The following is a 27225-nucleotide window of genomic DNA, read 5'->3' as shown; positions in this document are numbered from 1 at the left end:
GGCACAGGTGAGTGGTATCCTTGCATCATAGGTACAGAAGTAGAAAAGTGGCCTGGCTGGGCATGGGGAGGGGGAGGGGCGGGGGCGGGGGGCTGGAGCTCAGGACACCAAGGTCTCTTCCTCATCTGGAGATGTCTAGTGTGACCTTGGGGAAGTTGGTTCCCTCTATAAAGTGATGGGGGGGACTCTCCTCAGAGGTGCCAGGAGAGATGAGATGCTTGAGGATTATGGCAATGAGAGCTACTCAAGCACTGAGACTTCCTTGTAACTGAGGAAAGGGCTCTTGCTGCACAGGGTCCCAGGGATGAACACCCACTGCTGGGATTGGGACCCTGGTTTGTTAGCAGCAGCGTGGAGCTGTTTAAATGTCAGGAGGTAGAAGGGCAGGCTTGGTGGAGCACAGGGTGGACAGCGGAGGTCTGAATGCTGGCAGGGGGCACAAAGGAAAGCCTGGCTTATCAGGAGAGCTGCTGTTACCTGCTGGACTAAACCCACAGCCCCATGATCTATGCAGCTGTTATAATGGCGGCATGCATAGGGAACTGGGCAATGGCTAGTGCGGTGTTGGTCTAGATTTAGTACTATAAGTATTGCAGCTGGGGTGTAGGGATGGCTGAGGTGTAGTCATACCAGTGGTCAGCTTGAGAAACACTGGTGCAACCTCTGAAGTGCTCTCGGAAGTATTTAATTCATGTTGGGCTCTGGGACTGCTCCACTTGCTTCCAGGTGACGCATGTTCCGTCGTGGAAGACTGGTTGAAGGGCCCTATTCGTCCAGCTCTTCTCACACAGGCAGTGCAGGGTTTGGAAGCCCCTCCCCTGCCCTCCAACCTGCAGCACTAACAGTGCCAGGATTTTCCATTGTGCTTGTCAAATAGAAGTGCAGACACCCAAACTAATACACTTGCTTTGCAAACGAGGCTGCTCATTCGACTAATATCAAATGTCAAAATATTAAATGTATTTGAATGTGATTAGGAGAGAATAGCACTGGAAAAAGAAGTGCAGCTCTTAAGACTTAAAATAGACTCCTTGGAAATTGCGTTTCTTCTGATAATTTATATTATAGAATGGAAAAATTTGCAATTAACTTGTTCTGCATAATTTAGTGCACATTACTTGCTTAGGCCTATACAGAGTTTGTTCATGTGGTTGCTGTGGTAACCAGCTTGTCAGGATACTTTTAGACGAGTGCAACAGCAAGTCTTATTCCCAAAAGCATGTTGTCAGATCTACTCGGAGTCGGAGCAGTGGCACAGTGGAAACATTTTCCATATTTGCCCATAGTTGAAAGGGTGCAGATTTGCATTTCACTGTGACTTCCCTTTTAGTGTGAGGGTGGTTTTAGGGAGCCTGGTGAAATCTGGCTTAATGAGTACAGTTTGGTAGCAGTTGCTCAAGCACTCTGGGTTCTGGCTCCCACAATTTGGTCTTTAGGAGGTGGCTGCTTTCCTGATTTAAAGAATTGGATTTTTTATTTAAATCAGATTTTTATTTAATTGGGTTTTTAATTTTTTTTTTGTTAAGATGCTTTAAAAAATAAACTTATATAATTTAAGATATGCTAAAGCTCAGAGATATCATCATGGAATAGGGATTATAACTTCTAATGATATACTATTTGAGATGATATATTCATGTAACCTTTTTAGAAAAGTTTTATAAAATAGGTCACAACAGGCCGTGGATTATATTAAGGACCCAGTCTTATGAGGTTCCCAGAGGCTCCTCTATAGATTAGTAAAGCTCAAAGAAAACCACTCTACCCAATGGGACTCAGTCTTCAGTCTAGAAAATCCCATTAAGCATCTCTGTGATGCTTAGTTTCAGTTCTCAAACTGGATTTGTCTTCAGAGATAACATCCTTGTTAAGAGCAGTATACGGAGATGAGAGATAACAGATCTGATTACCTACCCATCAGCCCTCTTGTCTCTCTGCAAGTTTGTGAACACAGTCAAGCCCTTACCTTTCTCTAAAAGTGTGAAGTTTCAAGAAGTTAAGTGAATAGAGGATAGCAAACAACAAGAATGCACTTCTTGTAAAAAACAATGATTAAATTGAGGCTTCTTGAGCAGTGCTTTAAATCATAATTTTAATTGATTTCATTTGAATCAAATCCACCATGGTCCCTTTCTTTTGCTGGGAGTCCTGGCTGAAGTTCCCTGTCTAAAACGGATGTGAAATCATGGAAATAGTTACTTATGAGCTGTTGGAAGTGCCCTGATGACTCCATTTCAAGGTCAGCTCCAAATGATGTGTGGGGCCATTTGTTGTGGGCCTTAAAAAGTTGTTGCCAGGTCATTTCTGTCTGGTGTAAATCAGAACATCTGTGCAAGGATGAGAGCAAGGCATACATGAAAGTTTCCCACTGGTGTCCAGATTCTACCAGGAATTCCTCAAATTCTTCATGTTGCCCATGGACTCTTAACACCTCTGGGAGCCAGCTAGGTTCATGGGGACATTGGTTTGCAGCTCTCCAGATGCTTGTACCCTACCACTGCTTCCTGGTATGGAATCGGAGTTGGCTGTGCTTACTACTGTGGCGGGCCAGTAGGGGTCGCTCCTGCGTTGAGCTGCCCACCTCCCTGCGCCCGACCACCTTCCAGACTCCGAATGCCTCCCTAGGGGCACCTTATGTTTGGCCGACCCCTCTCCCGGAGCACACTCGCTAGTCGGGGGGTAATGTCGCCGCCACCACCCCGAGAAGGGACTGTCTCGGCCCTGTGTCCTCGGGGAAACACAGGCCTAATAGTCCGACGGGTACTCGACCCAGTACAGGCACTTGGGGCACTTCCCCAAGTCAAGGGGCAAAAAGTAAAGTCTCCCTTAGTCCGCAGACCTAAGGGGTCTCTTAGGCATAATTTAGACCCACCCCTCAATAAGTCTCCCACACCAGTCAAAAAGGAGAACTTTATTGATTACGAGGGGTAGGAGAAACTGGGGTACAGGACTGAGCAATATCTTAGAAATCCTAAAGAGCAAACAGTGTGGCTGAGGTAGCCTTTTGATCACGCATCTGTGTTACTGCCAGCTAGATATCTAATCCGATTGAGTAGCTTACTCACAAGCATCTTCCAGAGTTCTCCAGTTTCCCCTCTGGAGTCTTGGGATGAGAGAGAGAGCTAGGTCCAGATGGTAAGGCTTCTCTGTCTCCTTTTTTTTTTTTTTTGCACCGGTCCTGGAAGCACCGCAATACCAGGTCAATGCATGGAGTGGACGGAGCACGCTCCGGTTCCACCAACCAATACCAAAAAGAATCTGCTCAACATGAGCGGAATGCGGGGAGAGGCTGCAGGGCCTGCCCGGCGTGAGGCCGGCACCTCATGGCCGAAGAGAGAGAGCCTCCTTCCCCCCCCCCCCCCAACCTATATAGCCCCCGTGACCTCATTCACCTGGTCCAGTGGAAGTCAGCCCCAGTTGGCTGTCAGCCAACCAATTTGAAATACATCACCTGTTACCGGGCAGATTCCAGCTCCCCAGGTAGAAACCCCTCACCCAGGTGGCTGATGCCAGTCACGTAGGCAGAGGGAGCAGGTTCCCCCCCCCCCTCAGGAATGCAGCCAGCTCAGGTTACCTAAAGAGGCTGAGGTGTGAATCCTCTGTGCTGGCCCATCTAATCAGATAGTCACAGGGCAGAGATTTTGGGGAGAAACCAAGGTGGCTTTCTGCCACAACTACATCATAGAATTATAGAAAATTAGGGTTGGAAGGGACTTCAGGAGGTCATCTAGTCCAACCCCCTGCTCAAAGCAGGGTCATCCGCTACTATATCATCCCAGCTAAGGCTTTGCCTACCCAGGTCTTAAAAACCTCTAAGGATGGAGATTCCACAGCGTCTCTGGGTAACCTGTTCCAGTGATATGGATGGGCTTCCCACAGCCTGGGAGCTGTGGGAAGCCCATCTATATAATGGTGTTGGGGAAGAAGTATGTGGTTGAATAGTATATCCAAGATGCAAAACTCAAACAGAGAAGAGTGCCACTCTTTGGGGTAGGAATGACTGACATATGGCCTCCATCAGGTGCTGTCTGGGAGTTCATAGTTACCATACAGCTCTTGTCCAGTCTGGAGGAGAACGTGGTGCAAGGTGTCATGCTGCAGGTAGGAGTTCCCAGTGCTGAGGGCCCTACACTTCCGTGTTGCCCTGCTGGTCACTAAGCGTTCCACGGAAACATCCCTGGCATGCAAGATAGGGAATGGCTTCTGGAAGCAGCCCTGGAACAGCCAGCCTTGACAGGGCTAAAGCAGAGGAACCTGGCCTGTCTGACTTAAAAAACTGCCAGCCAGCTATCAGTCACCATCTGGGGCTTGCTTGTTAACAGCTGTGCTGACAGCCAGACCCTGGACATGACTGCACATGCAGAGGGGAGATAAATTACTGCCCCATCTCCCATTTATCCAGCAGCTCCATCTCCGCTACGTGCTTGTTGCCGCCACTCTAAGCCGGCCGTCATCAGAGTGACTGACGGTTCCATTTTCAGGAATGTGTATGTAGAACGGTCCTGTCAGAAGGAATCCCGTGCTTGGTGGTTGTGGGAGGATTTTTAGCAAGCTGTATTGCATCGTAAATCAGGTGTCAGCTCTCATTTGGGGCTGACAAGCAGCATGACTTTGGCTGAGCTTGGCAGAGCTGTGCGGGACCTGCTCTGTGTGTCGTCTTCCCCAAGCCCCACTTGTCCCTGTGCTCATGGGAAGAAGTGACATGTGAAAGGCAGGACTTGCTCAGAATCTGTTGTAGCGAGCACGGGACCCGCACCCCCCAGGCCATCTCTGAACGTGAGCCATAATCGTCCCTGAAGTGGCTGGCTGTGTGTGTGGAGTGTGCACTTCTCAACCTGAGGGTCGTGAGACCAGGGGTTTTCCCTTGCAAGCTGGCAGAATTCCAGCCTGCAAGGGGCTGCTTGGGGTCCCTCATGCCCCCCCCCCCCCAATTTCACTCCCCACTTTCAGGGTTGGGAGCGAAGGCCTCTGGCAGGCCACGAGGTTGTTTTCTACTTAAACTATTTATTTACTGGGTCAGAACTGGCCATTGATACTTATAAATGGGTCCTGGTACAAAAAGGTTGAGAACCACTGCTCTAAGCAGCGGAGTTATTCAGCAGGGTCCATGAACCCTCCAACCTTTTGCCTCCCATAGGAAAAAGTAGACCAGGGCTCTGGGAAGGGCAACCCTGAGCTGTAACCAGCAGTGAGGAGAGCCTAGGGGAGGACAAAACCCCAGGCTTCAGCTGGAGTGAGAGGAGAGAGGCTTGGGTTGTGGCTATGGGGAAGGGGCCCCCGGAGGGAGGCCATGGGGCATGCCTGAGGGGCACTCTGGGTTTTGGAAACCAACAGGAGAATTTAAGGTGGGATGAAGCCTGAGGCCCAAGTTGCCAAAAGTTTAGAGAGGGGCTGAGGCCAAGATGGAACCTTACATGGGTCTAGCCAGTGGGCCGCATGGGCCCAAACTGAGTAGTTGTAGGCTGAAGGCAACAACCTAGCACAGATCAGGGACCCAAGGGGCTGAAACCAGTGTATGGCTGGAGGGCCCAGTGGAAGACTTGAGTGAAATCAGCAAGGCATAGGCATGACTAGGGGGACAGCTGGAGGCCATGATTACAGTCCTTAAGGCAATTAGAACTGTAGTGTTGTGATTAGGGCCCAGGGCCAGAGAACTGATGTCTGGAGGGGTTGAAGCCCCACAGAAGGACACATGGGACTGATCCAGCTAAGACCAGCACCAACAGAATCACTCCAGGCCTGGGGAGGGTGATGGGCGCATGCCATGGCCTCCCTCCGGGGCTGGTCCTGTCATAGTCCGGTAGCAGTAGCATTGGAGTCAGGGCACCCACATCACTCAAGCAGCTGCTCTCTGTGTTGAAGGGGCGCAGCACTAATGACTGGTGAAAAGACTGTATGTGTGTTGGAGTGCAGAACAGCAGAGCTGTTGGGTCCGGTCCCAGCGGCCCGTACCAAGTCTGCCCTGTCCCTGTGCAAAATTTCCACCAAGGCTGTCTGGCTTTCATCACCTTTGTATTCTGTTAATACCCTTTTTGTTATTTTTCAGGTGCCAAGAAGGTGACCAATAGGGCGACACTGTGGTATGTGCCCCTCTCACTGAAGAATGTGGACAAAGTGCTTGAAGTTCCTCCTGTCCAGGTATTGCCCATTGTCTCAGTCCACATGCTCATAAGGGAGACTTTACATTGGGCATCTGGCAGGACTGTGAGGTGTATTCAGTCCGAGTGTCTAACCAGTTTTAACTCTTGCCCTTCATGCCCCTGGGGCTTGTGGCCACACGTGAATCATGCTGTCTTGGTTGTTAATGTGTTCCAGTTCAGGGGCTTGTGTTTTATCTCCTTTCTGCCCCTGCCCCATCTCCCCCCTACCCCACCCTGAAAGACGATATCTTTTGATGAATGCAATCAATTCTGTGCTGTTCCCTGAGGAGGCCAAGCCTGCCATCAGGTGGGTGAGAATAGATTCGAACTGCCAAGGGAGGGGATTCAGACTTGCTGACTCGGAGCAGATGGACGGAGTTGAGCTTTGATCCCAGCACTTCTCTGGTTACTCTGTCTCTCGCACTCATTACATTTCCTCCTTTTGGCCTCCAAATTGGGACAAGCTCACTTGCTATTTTTATCATCTTTCAGTGTTCTATATGCTAATGTGTCAATCCCAGCTGTCCTTGTTTCCCCGTGATAGAAGTGGGCTTGCTCTTGGGGTTTTAATTTTCTTAGTTAGCCAGTCTTGTTTCTTGTAAAGTGTGCATTCATGCAGAGCCTTATATATACCAGAGAATCCATCCTGGTTGGAGTCTGAGACTGTCATCTATGAGTAGAAAGGCGGTGAGAACCCAAACAGAACTGGGAACTCAATTGATCAAGACGATGACGTTTTTCTGAGATGATAGACAGACCACCCACTCCTAACAGAGCTCTCCACAGATCTACCTGTGGCCTGAATGAGCTGGCAACTTGGTTTTGTTTTCTTAACTGAGTTCATGTCTTGTGCTAACTTCCTCCAGTTGGAGCTGGGGGGGTGTCTGATGTGCACCTGGCAAAACACCACCTGGAGCATGAGGTTCCCTTTCCCTTGTGGGTCTTGCGTGTGGGAAAGTATGTTTTCTAACTTAAAATGGCTGGAGGCAATCTGTCTCCGTAGCAGGTAGCTCCTCATGCAGAGATATGGTTGTTGTCCTCGCAATATCCTCCCCAGGACTGGCACTGATGTCACATGTCTTTCTTTTCTTTTTTCTGGGTCAATAGAGATGAAAAGTTGAGAACTTCTGACTCAAAGGGAGCTGGGTCTGCAGGCAGTGGGTAACACATGGAGGATGAATGCTTTAGGAGCAGCAGGAGCTCTCAGACACCTGCTCCCACGTGGCTGGGACTAGGGATGGTGCCTGGCTTCCCTCAAAGCTGGTCAGCATTGCTTGCACCTGCCATTCTGCTCTGAGCTGTGGTCCTGCATTGTGATGAGCATTGACTCCATGTTGTCAGTGTGGCTTCTCTGCAGCCATGATGAACACCTGGAGCCAAAGTCCTCCTTGGCAGCTTCAGGATTCCTATCAGTCCTCAACTGCTGAAAGCTGGCTTCTACAATGCCATACTGTAGTAGCTGGCTGTAGGGCAGCTTCTTCTCCCCTTCCTAAGTAGCTTTCTTATAGCTACTATCATCTGGGACACCTCATCAGTTCACCTGAATAGTAAACCCACTACATTTATCACGATTTCATGGGCACCTCCTGAGCAGCAAGTCGCCTTCTTCAGAGGAGAGGGACCCCTCTCCTCTGAGAGGACCCTAGGGTCATGTTTGCATTAGACCAGAGTTGGGCATCTATGGTCCTGTTTCCTGGAAGTGAGGTAAAGGAAAGTGGGTCACACAGTGCAGCTAGCCTCATCCTCTGGACCAAGGCAGGAATTCCTTCATCAAAGTTGCTCCAGACTTTAGCCTACCCAAAATTACATGGACAAACTGGATAGCAGCCAGCACAATGTTTTGTGTTTCTCTGGTGTAACCTTAACTGATTTCTGGAAGATACGTATATCTTGCTGGGGGGAGGAAGTGGGGCAGGGGAGTGTCTGGGTATTTGTGCACTGCTGAGAAGTTTCACATGATTTGCTAACACGCCCTGAAGTCACTCATCAGGGGTTCATCTGCTTGGATGACACCAGAGCTGCATAACAGTCAGCACCTCAGTCGGAGGGTATGTTGTTACCGTAATGAAGTGACTGCAGTGCAGTAGTTACAATAAAGTTACAGACTGTATGGAAACCAGCTGTTGGGATCCAGCCCCAGCTGCTGTCCCTAGGGCTTGCTTTCTCCTTGCCTTGGTCTCTAGAAAGAGCCTTCAGTTCCCTGCTGTGGGAAGCCAGGGAGTCATCAGCCTGCAAGTGAGCAGGATATGTGTGTGTCTGGGAGTGAATGACTATATAGAGGTGCATGTGCTGTAGTGGGAGCTAAGGGGTTGAATTTACACTGGTGGCTGCTGCCAGTTGTTCTCTCCACTGTAGGCAAGGTGACCAATAGGACTAGCTGAACATTCAAAACTGGCATAGGAGGGGAAGGGAATGGCTGTGCCTGCAACCCACCTTACCCATCAGCACCTGGTGCTGTTGGGCTCCCTCCTGCATTGAGCTTGGTTGTAGGGCTGAGTTTGGTTTTATGTAGTGCTTGCAGATGCCGTAGACACCTTGGGTCCAAGTCATCTGGGCAGCCACTGTTCTGCCAGCAGGACAGCCCCGAGCACTGAGCTCTGGTCACAGTGCTGGGCAGGGTTTGTTATTAGCTGCGTAGGGCACTGAGCCTGACCTGTGTGTTCTTCTCTTTTTCAGTACATGCGGAAGGAGCAGGAGGAGGAAGGAAAGAAACGGTACGAGCAGCAAAAACTGGAGCGGTTGGAAACTAAGCAGAGAAACGGGGACATGATCTTTCCTGTTATCAACCCAGGTAATGCTGTCTGCCAAGCACTTGAGGGAATCTGTGTTGAGTTTGTGAAAGGCTGTTGGAGAGCTTTATTAGCAGTATTTGCAGATTTGTTGGAGTTTGAGATGTGCATGTTGATTCTACTGTGGCCTCAAACTTGCAACCTTTGGGCTGTTAGCCCATGTACCTTAGCACCCATGCCACCCTAGCTTTCAGATAACAGGCTAATGCTAGTTTCTAAGGAGTAATGAGTAACTTGGTCACCTCCTGGCTCATGAGCATTTGCTGACCCAAAACATGATGCATTCTTGGTTTCTTCTGTGGTGAAACCCTGTATTGCATCCCCAAGAGCCTTTCGAAGCCTGTCCCTTTTCTCCTGCACAATGCCAGATGAGGCTGAGCTCTGGCACTCAGTTGAGGTTGAAGCAGCCTGTGTGGGAGGTGGGGAACTCTGGAAGCTCTTGGGTGAGAAATGTGCTTAGAAAATAGGAGATCTTTCTAGCAAGCTACAGGAATATTGTTACACTGGCTTGTCCTTGGTACTGTGTTTGGGAGTACTTGTTCACTAACTAGCCTTGGGTTTTAGGCCTGAGATTCCTCCAGCCAAGGTGCTTCCTTGTATGCTTTGGGAAGGCTGCACCCGTACTTGGTGCTGTATCTTCCTCCTTGTTGCTGCTGGCCAGCTGGGGGATTGGCCCTGTTTTTGACAAAGCTGAGCAATTTAGTTCCACCCTGGAGTTCTTGGCATTTGTATTGCCCCAGGGGAGCCATAATGAGCCTCTTCCCCTCTGTAATCGGAAGCCTCACATCTCCTGCTCTGCTGGAGAGGCTGTGGCTTCTAGTCTCAGGAGCTGAGCAATCTCAGGTGGGAGCCCTAATTGCAGACAATCTAGGTTACTTACCTGTGGCCAGTCCTCTGGAGCTGGCCCCTCCCTCCTCCTCTTCTGTTCTCAGAGAGCATTTGGGGCTGAAGCAGGCAGCTCAAACACTGCCTGCTGAGTGGCTGTGCTCTGGTATTTATAGCGCTCATGTGGCAGGGCATGTGCAGTCCAAGGTTGAGCATCACTGCACTGGAAGCGACAGTCCTGGCTCTTCTCTGGTTTCTCCAGCTGAGGCCGTGCTCTAAAATAAAACTGCAGAATTTGAAATATCCTTTATGCTAGGTGGCCCAAACATTCAACTTGTTCCTCACTTTGAGGGGGTGGAGAGGTCACCTGGCCACTCTTTGTCAGCTTGACTGGAGGGGCTTTTTGCCTCTGCAGCTTGTTAATTTTAACTGCCTTTAACATGCCAGTGCCCTGCAGGGTTTTAGGCATTTGCACCACAGTTGCCTAGCAACTAATTGCAAGGGGCAAACCAGCTCCCTTGATCTTTTTGTTTTAGAGTCTGTGATTACTTACTAGGCTTAACCCCCTCCCCCCCACCCCCAAACCAACAGCAACAACATGGCTCCTTTTGCCACCCCTCATATTGGCTCCAAGGTGGAGGCCAAATGACTTGTTTAATTTTCGCTCCAGGGATGAGCAATCGGTAGAGATCAGGGGAGTGTACATCTGCTGCAAGCTTGAACATTGGTGCACAGCTGTCTGCATGCACAGCTGCTCTCAGAGAGAAGGAATCAAAACTCATGGCAGAGGTGATATTTTTTATTAGACAAACTAGATGTATTTCCAAAAAAAAAATTCTTTATTTGTAAGCTTTCAGCTACAGGCACCCTTCACCTTCTGAGAAGGAGCATTTAAACATTGCGTCAGCCAGGGTTTGAGGGGTGGGATGCCCCTCCCCTCAAAACATGGGTATGCCCATGTTTTACCCCTTGTTGGCAGTGCCGGGGAAAGTGAAGTCAGTAGCTTCACCCACTTGGACGCTAGCATCTATCTTGATTCAAAGCAGTGAGATGGGCAGCTTGGTGGAACAGGCATTCCTTCTGAAAGCATTTCTTTGGTTTTGTAAGCTGCCAGTTCAAGTCAGGCCCTGGCCAGCAGCAAGCAAAATGAAGTAGTACCTTTGCTGACCAAAGCAAAATGTCTTGGCGCCTTGGTCTGGAGGGCAAAGGGCCTGTGTCTGTGTTAGATACCATTATCGTACTTGGCTCTGAAGGCCTTGAACTCAGACAAGGATCTGGAAGCTGGTTTGCCTTCATGCTCAGAGCTGTTTCTCCAGCCCAGGGGCGTGGGGAAGCCTATCGGACTGCTGACCTATAAGCACTGTATGGACTCACATCGGCTCTTGGAGTTCTCAGTGCCTGTCACAAATGCTGAGTGCCTTTCTCATGGGAGCCCAGGAGGCAGCTCGTTAACTTTGCAGTGCAGACTCTCTCAGGCTGTACAGCTACCCGGTTCCAGCATACAGGGGGGTTACAGTGAGTAATGTCATGAAAGCTGCTTACCTCCCTTCTTTTCTTTGCTCTCCTTGCCTCACAGATAGACAGACTAAAGGTAAGGCTGCTCTCCGGTAACGGATGCTGTGTTGTATGGGTGCCATGTTATGTGGTTGTTTGTGGCAAAAGCAAATCGGAGGAAGGTTTTCCTGTGCTCTGTATTCTGCTGCTACGCAGATAGTCCCATTGCTCTCACTTGGAAACAAAGTGAATGTCTACCAATTGTAGTTTGCCCTAAGACCAGTCAGTGGCAATGCAATGCAAATGCATCTAATTAAACATAAGGTTCGGAGATTGGGAGCAGGCATTCATAAGCTTCTTCCCTCTGCCAGTTGTTTAGGGACCCAAATTATGACCCTGAGACTCAAGACTGGAAGGGGCCTCCTGCAGCATCCAGTCCAAGACACCACTTATCCAGGGGTTTCCCATAATCACCACTTCAGACCCTGCACACAACTGCAGACCTCAAAGTCTAAAACACCAGGGTCACCAAACAGCATGGGGGGGATGAGGGCAATGTCTGTGCCCTGCCAGAAGACCTTCCATCCCTAGAGGTCAGGGACAAAAGCAAGAATTGGGTGCCTTCTCACTCCTAGTCTAAATATACAACCAGCTTGTAGCCACTTTGTTCTGTGCTAGTGCTATTTTCATTCTAAATAGTGCTCGTTTCTCACTCGCATCCACCGCATGGAGGTATTAATAAGAAGCAACCAGATGCCCGCTCCATCTCTATTCTGCTAAGATGAACAAGCCAAAAACCTTTATTTTTTTCTCATCAGACAAGGTCTCCATTCCCTTAACTACCCAAGTGGCCCTTTGTACCTGCTCTGGTTGAAGCTCATTGGGCAAGCTATTCTACATACCAGTGCAGTTGCATCTAGGATAACAGTCCTGCCTGAAGTTGCTTGTGGTTGTAAAAAGGGAGGTAGTGTCAAAGATGGGCTGAAAACTGGGTCCTGTAAGGACTGCATTTCACAGCAACTTATTTCCAGACTTTCTCAAAAAAAAAAAAAGGTTTTCTTGGGAGGAGAGGGAGGGAAAATGTATAGGAGATGAACCTGATGTAGGACTTCAACCTCTCGGGGTCTGACGCAGGCTGGTTTGCTCACTCCTCTTCAGTGCAACTCTGGCCTCAGATTTCTTTTCTAATAGAAACTAGTCCTTTAAACAGGTGGGATTTTTCCCATTTAATGTGAAGTGAAAGCATTTCATTCTGCGTCTGTTCTGATTGCCTCCCAGTGTCACTGGGTGTTCCAGGATAGGTTGTCTTTTCTACTTAATGCCTTCTTTATTCATATGTGTGGATGGGTATGGAATGGAGGGTCATAGATTTCATAGACATTAGGGCTGAAAAGGGACCTCAGAAGATCATCGAGTCCAGCCCCCCCCGCCCAAGGGCTGCTGGGGTCATAGGATCCCACATGCTCTGAGTGTGGTCTGTCTCTGAACAGTTCTTGGAATTAATGACTTAGTGCAGGTTTTTCATACTCTGAGTCTAACACTTATCAGCAAATAAAAATAGCGTGTTACATTACCTTGTGATCTCGGCGAGCTTCACTTTAGGGCTTGGCATAAACTTTTGTACTGTTGTATATAAATTCAGAGTATTAATGAACTGCCAATGAAAGAAGGTTAAACATGCAAGTGAGGAAAAGCACTTAAAGCATTAACATTGTGTTGACAGTTCCTACACATAGTTTTCTAGTTTTTTAATCTAGTCTCAAAGGACCGATTAGCCAAAGAGCAGTTTAGTCTGCTGTTGTGTGTTGGGTGGCACATCTGTACCTGTGTGCTGATTTATCTTTGAATGCAGATGAAAAAAGCTTCTCCAGTTTGCATGAGCACCTCCCACATTTGCTCTCTCCTGTCATTTTGGAACTGTATAAACAGGTGATGAGCAGAGTAAGTTTTAGACTGGGTTTGGAACCACTTTTAGGCTTTTGGCTAGTTCAGATGGAAGTTTCCAAAGAAGGCCTGTTCCAAAGAAGGCCTCCAGTGAGGGAAAGAGAGGGCTGGCTGGAGCAGAAGCACAGGGCAAAGCAGCAGGAATGGACTGCATGTAGGACAGCTGGAGTAAAGGCAGGCAATCCAGGATGCAGCAACCCAATTGAAATGGGAATTACTTTACAGTCAGTCCTTTGCAAAGACCTGGAATGGGGATTGCAGTGACCTGTGATGTGTTCAGTGGCCTGCTTTTCTTTGTTTGAAACCATTTAGAGTTGCTGGGTGCATCTACACAAGATGTTTACTGCACATTAGCCTACTAACACTGCACAGTAGTGTGGTGGTTACAAACCATGCTAATAGTGTTATTAGGCTAATGCACAATGCCTGTCACAAACAAAAGTATGCTGGTGCTACTACATTTAGTACTTCATTAAACAAGTACTAAACTAAATGCACAAGAATTAAGACGTGTTAATGAATGTGTAGATGCGCCTGCTGAGTTTGAATGCACATCAGTCTTTGATGGCATGACACAAACACTTTGATAGCATCCATACCTAGTGAGAAAACAGGCTTCCCAGCTCCTGGCTCTGCCTGGCACCCTTCAGTGTGTCATTGGGAGTGAGCAGAGGTGTATGCAGAGCCGCTCTGATCTCTCGTTTTTTCCTCCTAGAGCCATACACTGTTGGCTACAGCCAGTCCAGCCTGATCCATCTTGTGGGGCCATCAGACTGCACTCTCCTTGGGTTCGTGCATGGAGGTGAGTAATTCACTGGCCTCACTGCAGTGTTGTATCAGACTGAGAAGGGTTCTGAGGTGTTACTGGGTTAGAGTAACAAAGGCACCCCCCATTAGTATTTGTCAGCTCAGGAGATGGCATAGCAGCTACTGAAATGTGCCAGTTCCAAGAAATGTATTCCTTGTTGCTGCTGGTGAGAGAGGAGGCATTAAACACTGATATTCAGGGCTCTGATACCATTGCAGTAGCTCCCGTAGCATCTCCACCATTGCAGTAGCTCCCGTAGCATCTCCACTTATGGAGCAGTTGACAAGCCTGTAATTTGGACTGACATGATGCTCATGGTATGTCATTGGCTCAATCTTCCCTAGATCTCCAGGGAGAGTACCGAATGGCTTCAATCTGTGTTTATACAATGCATAGATACAAGGAGCTGCTAATCTGACATCTAGCTTTTTAAAGTAGCTGAATTTTCTTGGGTTTTGTGAGTGACAATGTTAAGTTCTGCTCTGCTTTGAACAGCTAGTGAGCAAGTGCTGATTCACTTATTTTAGACAATCCAATCTTTTGCCTGAAATGAATATGTGCTAAGTGCTTTATAGCCCAATTTAAAGGGTAGCAGCTTACCAAGTGGAATTATCCAGTGGGGAAGAGTGACAGTAGGAAAATGACACTCTCTTCACTACTAAACTCTGTGTGGACATGTTAATAAAGACGTTTCCTGGCAAAGCTAGTATGTGGTGTTGTCCAGGCCCCTTGGATTTCTAGGAGTTATCCCATTTCTAGGTTTCAGCTTGCCATACGCAGAACTGCTTGGAGCTCTTGAACCTTTAGGGACTGTTTGGACATCAGTGAGTTCCCACGTTTGCTAGACCTTGCCCACAGAAAGCAGTGTTGTGCATGCATAGTGATGGGGTGAAGTGCTTCTCTCATGAGTTGCAATGTGTAATGCATGCCTGGAGCAGTTGCAGGACTGAACTCTCTCTTTACTTGCTTGAACTTCCCTGAACCAGTGGACTGCACCTCTGTCTCCATCTTAGAAAGCTGTGTTAGCTGCCTAGCAGGGGTGGTGACCCCAGGATGTCCTAGGACAGCAGAACACTCCAGATGAGCCTTCTCTTCCTTGGCTGTTCAATTTACCTGCCCAGCAGTCCTGCTGCAGGAATCGCCTGGCTGTCCGGAGCCCTGTCCGGTTGGAGACTTATATGAAATGCTGATGCTGGTTCCTGCTCACCTCACTGCTGCCTGGTGTGGAGGGTCTGGGCCAAACTTTGTCGGGAGTACTGTGGGGATATGTTTGTTGAGGCCTTACTGGTTCAGCAGGAAACTCCAGGCCATGTTTCAACCAATGCATAGGTTAGGGATGGATTTCTTACCCTTGTGAGGTTGATTCTCTGCCCCATGGGGTGGGACAATTACTCTGTGACCCATTGGCCTTACCACCTGGTGAGCAGGAAATGCTTGATGTATCCGTGTTTGGGTACACAAACAACTAAAGCCACCAGCTGAGGAGCTGCTGTAGCAAATCCTGGTCCCCCAAAGGCCCCTTCTGAGGTTTGTGTCTTGTTTGGGAGCTACAAGCCAATTGTGTTTAAGAGTAAAGCAACGAACAGACATTGCTTTTGTCCCTGGACAAGGTGTGCCTGTGCTTGTCTTGGAACAGAAATATCCTGGGATTAGCAGCACACATTGCCTTTCTAATCGGGGTTTAGTGAGCAGCTGAATTCACTGCTGCTTTCTTCTGTTGAATCAGTGATTCAGTCCCAGGATAGCTGTTCAGATCTAGGATAAACTTTTTTAGGATTTATCTTGGAACAATAGACATGGAAGATCACACTTTGTCCTAGGATAAAATGGTTCATCCTGGGAAAAAGGTGATGTCTGTTTGTAGCCTAAGACACTATTAGCATGGGGACTAGGTGTGCTGAAGCCTCTAGCAGCATGTAGGGAGTAGGAGTTAGCTGGTTACTCTCCCTAGAATAATTGATTTCCTTGGGAGAGGAAAAGCCAGGGTGGAGGACCCCAGCAAGAGTAGGATATAAATCCCTAGTGCAGAGCACTTTCAGAGGGGTATAACACACATGGTACCCTGTGACACCTCCACTGGCCAAGGAAGCTGGTGCCTCCCAGCAATTGTTGATCAGGTTATGCCCCTCATGGGGTTACATATGTAGGATCAGCTGTTTGTCTTCCACTTTGCAGAATGCCCTCTCAGTGGCCTAGCATGACACAAACTGTTCCATACTTTGTTGCAAGATGAAATGTCCAAATTCAAATATGACACATGCCTGGGCCAAGAAGCAGAAGAGGTGGAGGGCCTTGATACTGTGGCTCTTCAGCCACCATCTTGGCCTAACCCAGCAGGAAATAGGCCATGCAGATTATGCCCTCCTTGGCCGGTCAGTAGGGATAGAGATGTATACAGTCTTGGAGAAGTCCAAGTACAGCATACCAAAGAGGCTGCTGAGGGCAGCAAAGAGTGGCTGTAGATAGCAGCAGTCCAGAAAGGTGTGGAAGGGTCTCCTCCACCACCTTCTTGCAGAAAGGACAGGCTGCTCACACAACTGAGTCTAAGTTATGGGCAAAGGTGCCTGTAGCCAGGGCACCATGCAGCAGCAGCCATCACTGGAAGTCACCAGGTCTCTTGGCAATGGATAGCTTGTACTGGATGTGCCAAGTCAGGCAGCCTTGCTATGGTGTTGTTGCCACTTGGTGCCACTTCCCAGCTGTGTTAGGGCAGGTGGCAAGGACATGGGCATGATGCACTTTGGCTGTCCATGTGTAAAATGCCTTCCCAGATAGGAACTCAAGGCAGATCCTGTTACTGTTCTTGTTGGCCACTCTGATTGTTGGCAATGATAGAAGGGGTCTATCTAGTGAGCTGCCATCGGGGAGGGCTTGTCATGTACAGAGATGGTCTTCTAGGCCAGCAAGCACATCTGTGGAGGGGAGGCAGCTTTCCTTTCAGGCAAAGCAAAACAGACAGAGTGCTCCTCTAGGTAGTGCTGAGAATGGATAAACAGAGAAGCTATCTGAGGACAATGGAGTGGTCTGGTTTTCTCATTTGCATATAGCTGCATCTCCCTGTATCCAAAATGAAATGACCCAAGTGCTCAATGGCATCATCATGCATTAATATATTTGCAGAGTCACTTTAAATGCCTGGGCTCCTTTTGAGCATGTCTGCATGTAAATACCCCAGAACTGTTGCTTGCAGTGTGTTGTTAAAGTCAACCTGCCTTTGCAAAGAGGTCCTGTTAGGAAAGTAGCATGTCCACATTTCACCCCAGTTAGGGAGCCAGGAGATGGCTTCATCCTTTTTCAGCTGCTGACATGTCTTCACTGGAACCAGCCCTAGAGACCTGGGCATAACCAGGTGCTCTGTAGGCATGCGGGAGGGAAGCCCTTGCTTTATTTATTGTTCTTCTTCCCAGTATATGTTTTCAGTCTGCTTTTCAATTAGTTGGGCATGCAGAGGGTGGTGCCAGAGGTGTATGTAGGGCTATGGAGCATGGGCCAGGTGATCATTACAGAACCCCCCTTTCTCTCCCCACCCCCTAGACCACTTGACGTGCCATAACAAAATGCTGGGAGCCTGGGCTTGTTGGAGGGCTCTCCTCCTTCTCTGATCTGCCTGTGACATTCCTGGTTGCATCTGCTCCCCAGCTCCTTGCCTAAGAGAGTTTCATGTAGAAGGGGAAGTCTTTCAGACAGCTAGTAAAGACTTTTGTAAAGGTCTCCACATCTCTTGCAGGTTGAGTTTAGGCCTGAAAGGTGATGGTCAGATGACTGGAAATTAATTCAGAACACAAGCACACGGCCTTAGCAACAGAATAGCTAGCTGCTTTTGATTCACCCTGCATTAATGTCAAGCCACTTTTCAGAGGGAAGACAATTACCTTTAATTTCTACTAGGTGTCAAATAATTTGGCTGCACTGAACATTTACCATGGTTGCCTAGCTGGGAATCTTATGGTCATTTCAGCCAGGGTTTGCCTGTCTGTTGCAACATACCTCACTGCAAGATGCAGGATGCTGGGCTTCTGACTTAATTATTCCCTTCTCTCCTATCTTTTCTTTTCTCTTCTTTCATTAGGCCTGTGGGGCCTGGAAAGCAAAGGTTTAAACATTTAATTTCTCTGTAAGATTGACTCTCTGCACTGCAATCAGTATGAACTACAGCCTCACTGAAGAGTTTGTAGTCACTTGGCACTCTGGAAGTCTCTATACCAAAGGAGGGTGGGGGGAATGGGCTGGTGTTCCTTTCTAACAAAAGCTCCGCAGAGTTGTATTTTTTTTTTTTATAGAAAGCTGAGCTCTGCCAACACTGTGGAGCCAAGATGTAAATAGTATCCAGAGCTAGCTGGATATGGGGAGTTAATAGCAAGACTTTGTGCCTCTCATAGAAGAAAATTTGACAACTGACAGGGAAACAAATTAGAGCTGCGTTTCATTTTAAGACTGAGAAGGGTGTCTTCAAGTACTGATCCCATTAACGCAAATCAAATCTGGCTTAACATTGATTTGGTTAAAAAGAAAAAAGAGAAGAAAGCCCTGACTGGATGAATTAGAGAGAGCAACATCCTTACTTTTGAGTGCGCAGATTAAAGTCCAACCTGCTGATAAGCAAAACCAAACTTCATGGCACTGATTTCTTCAATCTGCAGACATAATCATGCCCAATTCACTGCTTTCATGTGGAGACCCAGAATGAGCAATCAGAGCAGGGAAGTGTGTTATGAGCATACATAATCCTTCTGTGCAGAATGATGTTGCTGATGGAGCATTGTGAAGATGCACTGTCTAATTCCAAAGCATGTGGAATGAAAGCCTCCCGTTTCCAGCACCTGCGGCTTCAATAGGGTAGCAAAGGGATGCATTTGGTTTTCTGCTCCTCTTCCAAACAAATATAGCTGGGATAGCAACAAAAATCAAGGTATAATTAGCAGCTGTGAGGATGAATTGGCATAAAGCAACAGATGCTGCAGCAATGCAATGCTGGCTATTTAAAACCCAGTGCAAGTCACAGGGTCCTGGAAAAAAATCCCATCAAAGCTGTGGAGTAGTGCTGTGAAAAGGCATCATAGTGCTGGGACCTTGTTCCACTCCTTGCCAGGCCTCGACCTGGACCTATAACTGTGTGCTGGTTTTTTATTTGTTTTTTTTTTTTCTTTGAAACTTTGCTGACTTTGTTCTAATTTGCATTTTCTGAGATTTTTTTCAGTTGCTCATCTTATTTAATAAATACAGTGGAAGTTGGCACTTTTGGTTTAAAATAGCTGCTCAGAGGTTTTTCATCTCCCCTCACCTTTCCTTGTGTGTGAGAAGCTGTTGGATAAGTGCATTCCCCTCCTGATGCTGCTTGCGTGGCCAATGGTTTCATGCCTCCCTGGCGGAATGGAGGCTGCCGGAATGGACTTTTTCTCTTTTTTAGAAATGCATAGATGTTTAATGTCAGCCCTTGACCCAGCTAAATGACCTTGCTTGAGCCAGGCACAGTGTGGAGAGAACCACAGTGCAGCTCTCCAACCTCAGGCAGCATAGCTGCTGATTTGCAGCTGCCCCTGCTATTCCTACCCTGAGGTGTCCCTGCCTCCCCCACCTCACCCTGCTCTATCATGGCACCTCAGTCCTCACCTGCACGTTCATTTACTGACTCCCTTCAGCCACTGAAGTATCCAAATATGCTGGGCTGAGTGACAACTGGCCAAGTTACCTTGGATATCACAGGGCAGGGCAAGGAAAGCAATTTTCCAATGGTTTCAGATCAGTGGAGTTTTCTCCATGGTGCCTAAAACATCCCTTGAGAGTCTGGAATTAGTGGGATGCAATCTTCAAAAGCTCTGGTTGGCCAAGCAGAAAGGCCGACCTGTTAAGTGCTGACCCAAGCACAGGGGCTAACCAGATTTCACGGCCCAGGAAGTGGCAATAGGATTCTTCCATCTGCTGAGTTTCTGCTTTGATTCTCTGCCTTGATGAATGTGGAGGTAGTAAAATGGAGGATTTGCCTGCCCTGTGCTCAGTCTGGTTTGTCCTGACATCCCTCTGTTTTTCTGAAGTCCTGAGCCATTCTGGCAGTGCGAGCAAGCAAAACTGGAGAGAACAAGGTGAGTTAGAGCTCCTTGTCCTTGGCTAGCTCAAAGCAAGCAGTACTCTTTCTTTCCTCGGCTGCTGGTTGCTTCAGCAGAACGATCTCTTTAGCTGCCTGCTTGTATCATGCTGTTCACTATCACAGTCTCCGCCTTTTGCCAGGTCCCCACGTCATGTACATCGTGGCCAAGAAGTTTCTTGATTGGATAATGGGTATCCTTGGAAAAGCTAGTATAAGCCATCCAAAGCAGGGAGCAGGCAGCCTTTTCTGTACCTCCTGCTTTTACAATATATGGCAGCAAGCAGTGTAGGGAATGGAGGGAGGATCCTTGATCTTGCCGTCAGGGAGAGCAAAGGAAGCTCTATTTCTGAGAATATGTAGAAAGCTGCATTGCCATGGAGCAGCCAGGAGCTTGTAACAAAGCACTCCACTGAATTGCTTTGTGAGTAGGAACTGTGTGATTAGTCATGACTGTAAGGACCTCTGCTCTGCAGACTGCTAGAGCCCCAGGCAGCTTCAGTACCAGGTTGGCTCTTTTCTTGAAGCCCCAGCCCTAGCCTGTGCAGTCCAGATTGCGGGATGACCGGTGCTTTCATTTCAGACATGTAAAGTGTCTGGCTTTCCTCACTGCAGAGAAGAACCTGACTCTGTGGCTGGCATGAGTCCTTTTGGGTCAGTCAGCAGAAGGCAAATAGAAAGAATATGGTTCAAAAGAATGTGAGCTACTTTTGCCTCGAAGGGAGGCCAGGCTGGGGCTGCCTGAGAGCTGGAGGTGTCCATTCTGCTGCCATACAGCTGGTGCAGAGCTGGGCTGCTAGTCTCACAGTTGCCACTGGTCACTGCAGTGACTGCATGCTTCAGAGTCACCAGCCTCAGACTTTGATTTCCTAAATGCTGCTATAAGCGCACGTGTAAAAGGAGAGACAGTTAGAATGGCAGGTTCTGGGGGTTCAGCAATAGCAGTGCTACCCCTATGGAGATGTCCTTAATCAGACAAAGAAAATATTGTGTCTTCCAGCAGGAGAGTCACAGTTCTTTGTGGTGCTGATAAAGTGTGTGGTTTCCATGGCAATTTTTCATTACCAATCAGTTCTTCTGCCACCTAGGAGGGTGCAATTAAAACAGACTGTGGAAAAAGGGGAACTTTTTAGAATGACTATATTAACATTAATTTGAAAGCAGTGTTGTGGTGCAGGCGATGGCTGAGTCAGGGTTCTTGGTGAAGCCTCATCTGTCATGCGGCTACTTGCTGCAGGTGGGATGTGGCCCGGACCAAACCTGCTTGCCCACACCAGGGGAAGAATGAAGCCTGTAGGGCAGAGAAACAGCTGCATCTGCAGGCCCTTGCCTTGTTTGGTAGTGTGCTGGATACTGCACGTTGCTCAGGGGAAGTGGGTCACTGCCTCATGGGTTCAGAGTAATGGAAATGTGATGCATTAAACAGGCAGGATTTAGGGGTCCGTTCTCCCAGCCACTGGGGTTGAGTATTTTGTGCGAGTGTTATATCCTGTAAACCATGCAGACGCTTCATATAGGGGGGCTCTGGAGAAGACCAGATGGTGTCCTCACTGGTTCCTTCTTATGGTAACTAGTGTTGGTTCTTCATGTGTGCATTGAATGCCTTCTATTAAACTGAGAAGGCAGATACCCAGGAACTCCCATCTCCTTGTTATTAAGAGTAATTACTCTTAGCCAGTGTACATACACACACACACACATATGAGCCCTGTCTCAGGCTGGGCTTTTTGTATTTCATTGCTGGTTCCACGCTGTTGTGGTAAGAAGGGGCCCTTGAATCCCTTACGTGGCATAATTAATTGGCCTCAGACACAGAGCAATGGGATACTGCACATAAAGGCCTGTTTATAAATCAAGGTTAACGTGATTTCATTTGTCTCTGACAGACTGGCAATAACAGCCAACAGGAATGAGTGTAGGGACATGCACATGTCTCTGCCAGTAGCTCAGTGCTAGACTGTTACCCCCAGTGCCTGAGCCAGCGTAGTCAAGGAAAACGCAGTCTGCTCTGACTGATCTAGGAAATTAGTGGGAGGAGGAGGGGAAGACGGGGTGGGTGCTCTGGCACAGAAGGTGCTAGGGGCCTCTGTCACTGCACCAGCACTTCTGGCACTTCATAGATTTCATAGACGTTAGGGCTGGAAGGGACCTCATAAGATCATCGTGTCCAGCCCCCTGCCCAAGGGGCAGGAAGTCAGTTAGGGTCAAAGGATCCCAGCAAGATAAGTGTCCGAACGCTGCTTAAATGAGTCCAGAGTAGGTGCTTGCAGACCTGGAAGGTCTCTTCCAGGCCTTGGGGGCTTGGACAGTAAAGAAGTTTTTCCTTATGTCCAGCCTAAAACAGTCTTGGAGGAGTTTGTGACCGTTAGATCTTGTCATCCCTTGGGGTGCTCTGGTGACCAGGCATTCCCCCAGATCCTGATGCACACCTCTTATGTACTTATAGGCTGCCACCAAGTCACCCCTGAGCCTGCGCTTCTCCAGGCTGAAGAGTCCTATAGCTTGCAGCCTCTCTTCATAAGGCCTGTTCTTTTGCCCTCTAATCATGCGCGTGGCTCTTCTCTGGACTCTCTCAAGCTTCTCCATATCCTTCTTGAATTGTGGAGCCCAGAACTGGATGCAGTACTCCAGCTGTGGCCTCACCAAGGCCAAGTACAGCAGGAGGATGACATCCTAGGTCTTGCTTGAGATGCATTGGTAGATGCAAGCCAGAGTTTTGTTCACTTTGCTAGCTGCGGTATCGCATTGGTGGCTCATGTTTATCCTATGGTCAGTCATGACTCCCAAATCTCTTTCGGTCATGGTGCTAGCGAGTGAAGCATTGCCAAGCCTGGAAGTGAAGCCTGGAAGTTTCAGGGAGAGAGCTGGAATCACTTTGCATGAGAAGTGGAACAAATCCAGACCTTTAGATCTAGATGCGATGGGAGCCAGCTGCTGGGCAAAGCATCATCTCCTTCTCCCCTCTCCTTGGTCTTGCAGGCTACCCTTGAGTGGGTTGAGGAGCTGGGTGCTTGGACTGCTTTTTCTTTCCTGCAAAAATGCATATAATTCACCCTCTAGCACTCTGCCACGTGGCCCTTGTGGTTCACTTGACAGCTCAAATCACACTAAGAACAAGAACCCATTACACAGTTCACATCAGGGACCTGGTGACTGTCTATAAACTCATTGGGGGGACCAGAACAGTTTGGGGGAACGCTGTTTCCCCTAGTGCCCCCTGGCATGACAAGGAACAATGGACACAAATTATTGGAGAGTAGGTTTAAATTAGACATCCGCAAGAACTACTTCACAGTTAGGGCAGCTAGGAGCTGGAACCAACTTCCAAGGGAAGTGGTGCTGGCTCCTACCCTGGGGGTCTTTAAGAAGAGGCTTGATGCCTACCTGGCTGGACTCATTTGAGGCCAGTTTTCAGTTTTTTTTGGGTTTTTTTCTCCCGCCCAGACGGGGGGTCGGACTTGAAGATCTACAAGGTCCCTTCTGACCCTACTTCTATGTTTCTATGAACCACGTGCCCACGCTGTTATCTCTATATGCGTGCCCTCACCCACTGCCCTCCTCAGAGGGTCTGCTCCTGAAAAAGTCTATGCCAGAGCCCTCTCCACCAGATGAGGTCTGCCATTTCTTTTCCATTGTCCTCTTCTGCCTTCCTGTAGTACCAGTACATTTCAGAGGGTTCTCTGACTGCTGTGATGAGGCCTCTGACTGACATGGACGTTTGTCTAGCAGAGCAAACTGAGATGGCCAGCAGACTTGCCATGGTCTGCTTTAAAGCTGCCAGGTGGTGGCGAGTTTCGCTTACATTTTCCTGCCTGCCAGTGGTGGCGGTCCAGTCTGACCTGGGGCATCACACCATCTCTTTGAGGCTGTGAACTTTAGTCATGTCTTGAGACAAGTCCTCTGTACAATCCGCCAGCACTTGCAGTTTATGGATTCCATGTGAGCCAGTAGCAACCAGAACGCTTTTCATGTGGGAGTAGTCATTGGGCTTTGATTCCTTGTTAGCCATGTTGATTACAGGCTCCTGCTTGAGAGTGTCCTTGCAAGTGTCCAGTAAGCCCTTGCTCCCCTTGGCTTTGTCTTATTCTAGGTGCACCAAGTTCTAGAGTGTGTCTTACAGACAAGTGGGAAACGCTCCTGAAAATGACTGCAGGAATAAAATGTGCCGTGGCTTCTTCAGTCCCCAGCATAAACTTCCTTACTGAAATCTTCACCATGCATTGTTGATGCATCCCATCCCTTTGCTCTGTTTCCCTTTTGGACTGAAGGATGATACAACACTGGGGGTTTTTTGTTTACTCCTTTTGTTTCCCTAAGGATGCATTGTGAATTTCCTGTAGAGATCTGTAACGCAGTGTATAGCACCTAATTCAGAATCACGTGATGTCTGTAGCGTAGACTGGAGGTTAAGTTTACTGTGGTTCTGGCTGGCCTTCATGCATTCATAAAGGTAAAGAGTAACCTACAGGCCCAGTTTCTGGAACAAGTGCTCATTGACAGAAGAGTTACTATCTAGCTAGATATAAAGTGGGTACTAAGTGGTGTTTCATTCAGACAGCCCGTGTTGAAATCCTTTTATCCCAGGATTCCGGTTCCTACTTTTTGGTGTGTCTGCAGAGGAAAATATCTTCACAGCATCTGAAGTAGTGGGATGTAAAATCCCAGATCCTAGCCCTATGTTCCCCCTCTGCCCTGGTTGGCTTGATGAAGGGGCTTCTTGCTGCAGCAGTCAGAACCCTCAGCTTGCTCTCTGGCAGTGGGTACCACCTAGCCCTTCGCAGAAGTCCGCTGGGAGCCTCTTGATGATGCAGCATGTATGTGGTAGGCTGCAAGCAGATGGAATATGCTAGGGAAAAAAGCTACTCCTAAATTACAGACTGCATAGACTTTAATTTTAAATGAAAAATGTTTGAACATTTATTTACGTGCAGTTTCCAAGTGTTTATTAGCTTGCCCATTAAAAGTGTACTTTTCATGAGGGTTCTCTAGGATTTCCTTGGCCTCTGAGGAGATGCGCTGCCTCAGGTTCATCTGAAATAATTTTGTCATGTTGTGTTAGAACCAGGTGCTTTTTCTTCTAGTCTAGGACTAACTAAAGCAGACTAGGGAATTTCTGTGAACTACAGCTTGCCTCCAAACAGGTCAGCATTTAAAAAAATTGAGACAAGCCTTTACCCCAAAAAGAAACAAGTGGTTAGATGATGGCATCAATTGCACTGTCCAGGTTTAGAGCGTATATTGCTGGAAGAGGCTTCAGTGTCTACCTGTCCGTCACAAGGCTTACAAATTGTACCCATCTGACATTAGCTTAGGAAGTGCTGAGTAGAGACTTCTGTTTTTTTCCCGGTATAAACTTCATTTTTCTTTCAGATACCCTTCTCACTCCCACCTATCCCATGTGTCAGTGGTGTCACCTGTTGGACATCTTCATCTGTAAGCTGTCTGGGGCAAGCATTTTCACTTGGTGCCTCTTCCACAGGGAGCAGTGTGGAGCTGAGCCTGCAACTCATAAGGGTTCCCAGGCCCTGCTGCATCACAGATCATCATAGAAGTGCAATGCATTACATTACAGCAGTGCATTACCCCACTAATAGCTGATAAGGAAAATGGGGGAATTCTCTTTGCTCTGTTCTAAATAAAGGTGTTCATCATAAACTCAATTCAGTTAGGTCCTGTTGTAGGAAGACATGACCTCGTCATGCATCAGATGCCTTTGAGAAGGGTTTTTTTGTCTTTATTTTTTAAATAAGGATCTATATTTCACAGTGGTTCTTAAAGATTGTCAATATGCTGTCAATTCTTTCTAAGAGCCACAGTCAGTTAAATGTTACATTAAAAAAATATCTGTAGTACCAGATGTTTAGATTAATGTTTAAGGACAAGCATGGCTGTTTTTGCACTGACACATGAGGACTGTAACTCCTACAATTTTGTTGTCATCTATTAAATTGCAAATCTCAGATTATAAATACAGGACATGAAATGACTGTAATATGGTGAAATGATTTTCCCTTTTCTGGCTGCATCAGTTGCGTGCCAAACAAAATGAAATTATAAGGATTTAGAGTGAACCTGAGAAGAAGTGTGTAAGGAAAGGAAAGTAGATGTTGGTGCTCATAATTAAATGTAAAAAGGGGTACCTGTGCCTATAAAACAGTGAATAAAAGTGTAGTTACTCCCATCCAGCATGAACAGAACAGCCCTTGCAGAGGCAATGTGGCACACAACAAAGACCCAGAATGAGGATGTGTGCAAAGCAGAGAATGTTTTTATTAGCATAAATTTTACTTTCTGTAAGCTTCTGTGTCATGATTTGGCATTTTCTGTTCATAAATTTCACTGTGACAAGGTAACAGTTGGGCTATGGAATATAAGTAAATCTGGGGTTTGAGATGCAGTTAGATGCCTCTTTGGATTAGCCAGGTAGGATGTTTGTCCCTGTTGCTGTGCTTTACATCTGTCCTAGTACTGGCACAGCACAAAGCATGATGGCCGTGTTTTACAGAATCAAACACTCGGGGACATCCCTATCTCAGTCACGCTGCCATGGAGACATGCCCTGCCCACCTCCTCCTGCTCTACAGGCATGCATCCTGGAAAGGAGAGGGCACAAAGAGGCACCCCTGCGACATGCACAAGAGCAACAGTCTGGGGCACCCCAATGTCCTCCGTGCTGCCTGGCTGAGGTTGCTGGGTGGGATGCAGAACTGAGGGGGGAGAGGCATAATTTCTTGGTGGTGTGAGAGCATTTTGCTGCCATGGCGTAGATGTTCCCCTTGTGTCCAAGATGTTTGGAATGCCTTGCACCGAATCCCTAGTGCCCCTCTCTCCTGTGTGCAGTGTCAGGCTTTGGAGAACACATTTTGAAAATGCTTGGGCTGAAGCTGTTGAACGTGGGGTCTATATTGTCTAGGCCTGTCCCTGACCACCTCATTAAGTGATTTTGTATTCAGAGAAGCTCTGATCCTGTGGTTCTCTCTGACATCAGGGAAATGGTGCCTGCCTTGCCATTACCCCTGTGAGCCTTGACCCAGGTTAGGGCCACATTGCGATGCATGTAAGGCCCTGCCCTGGGCAGCTTGCAGTTTGCATGCATGAGACCTGGCATGGGACTGAAGGATGCTTTGTCCTCGTTTTATAGTT

General features: G+C 47.9%; 1 protein-coding gene across 2 annotated transcripts in view; it reads left to right on the top strand.

Annotated features, from left to right (window-relative positions):
• The window catches only part of ACOT7 (acyl-CoA thioesterase 7), a 74488-nt gene that overhangs the window by 22514 nt on the left and 24749 nt on the right, over nt 1-27225 (top strand). For both annotated transcript variants that reach the window (XM_090024265.1, XM_090024264.1), the window contains exons 4-6: nt 6047-6138; nt 8817-8931; nt 13908-13994. In XM_090024265.1, coding sequence (XP_089880391.1) covers nt 6047-6138; nt 8817-8931; nt 13908-13994 — 294 coding nt within the window. The remainder of the gene's footprint in view (nt 1-6046; nt 6139-8816; nt 8932-13907; nt 13995-27225) is intronic.

The sequence above is a fragment of the Crocodylus siamensis genome, chromosome 12 (genome assembly GCF_052110815.1).
Source record: "Crocodylus siamensis isolate JL-2025a chromosome 12, ASM5211081v1, whole genome shotgun sequence".
In the NCBI taxonomy this organism is placed as follows: domain Eukaryota; kingdom Metazoa; phylum Chordata; order Crocodylia; family Crocodylidae; genus Crocodylus; species Crocodylus siamensis.
Note: the sequence above shows the minus strand (reverse complement) of the source record. Positions and strands in the feature narration are given on the sequence as shown.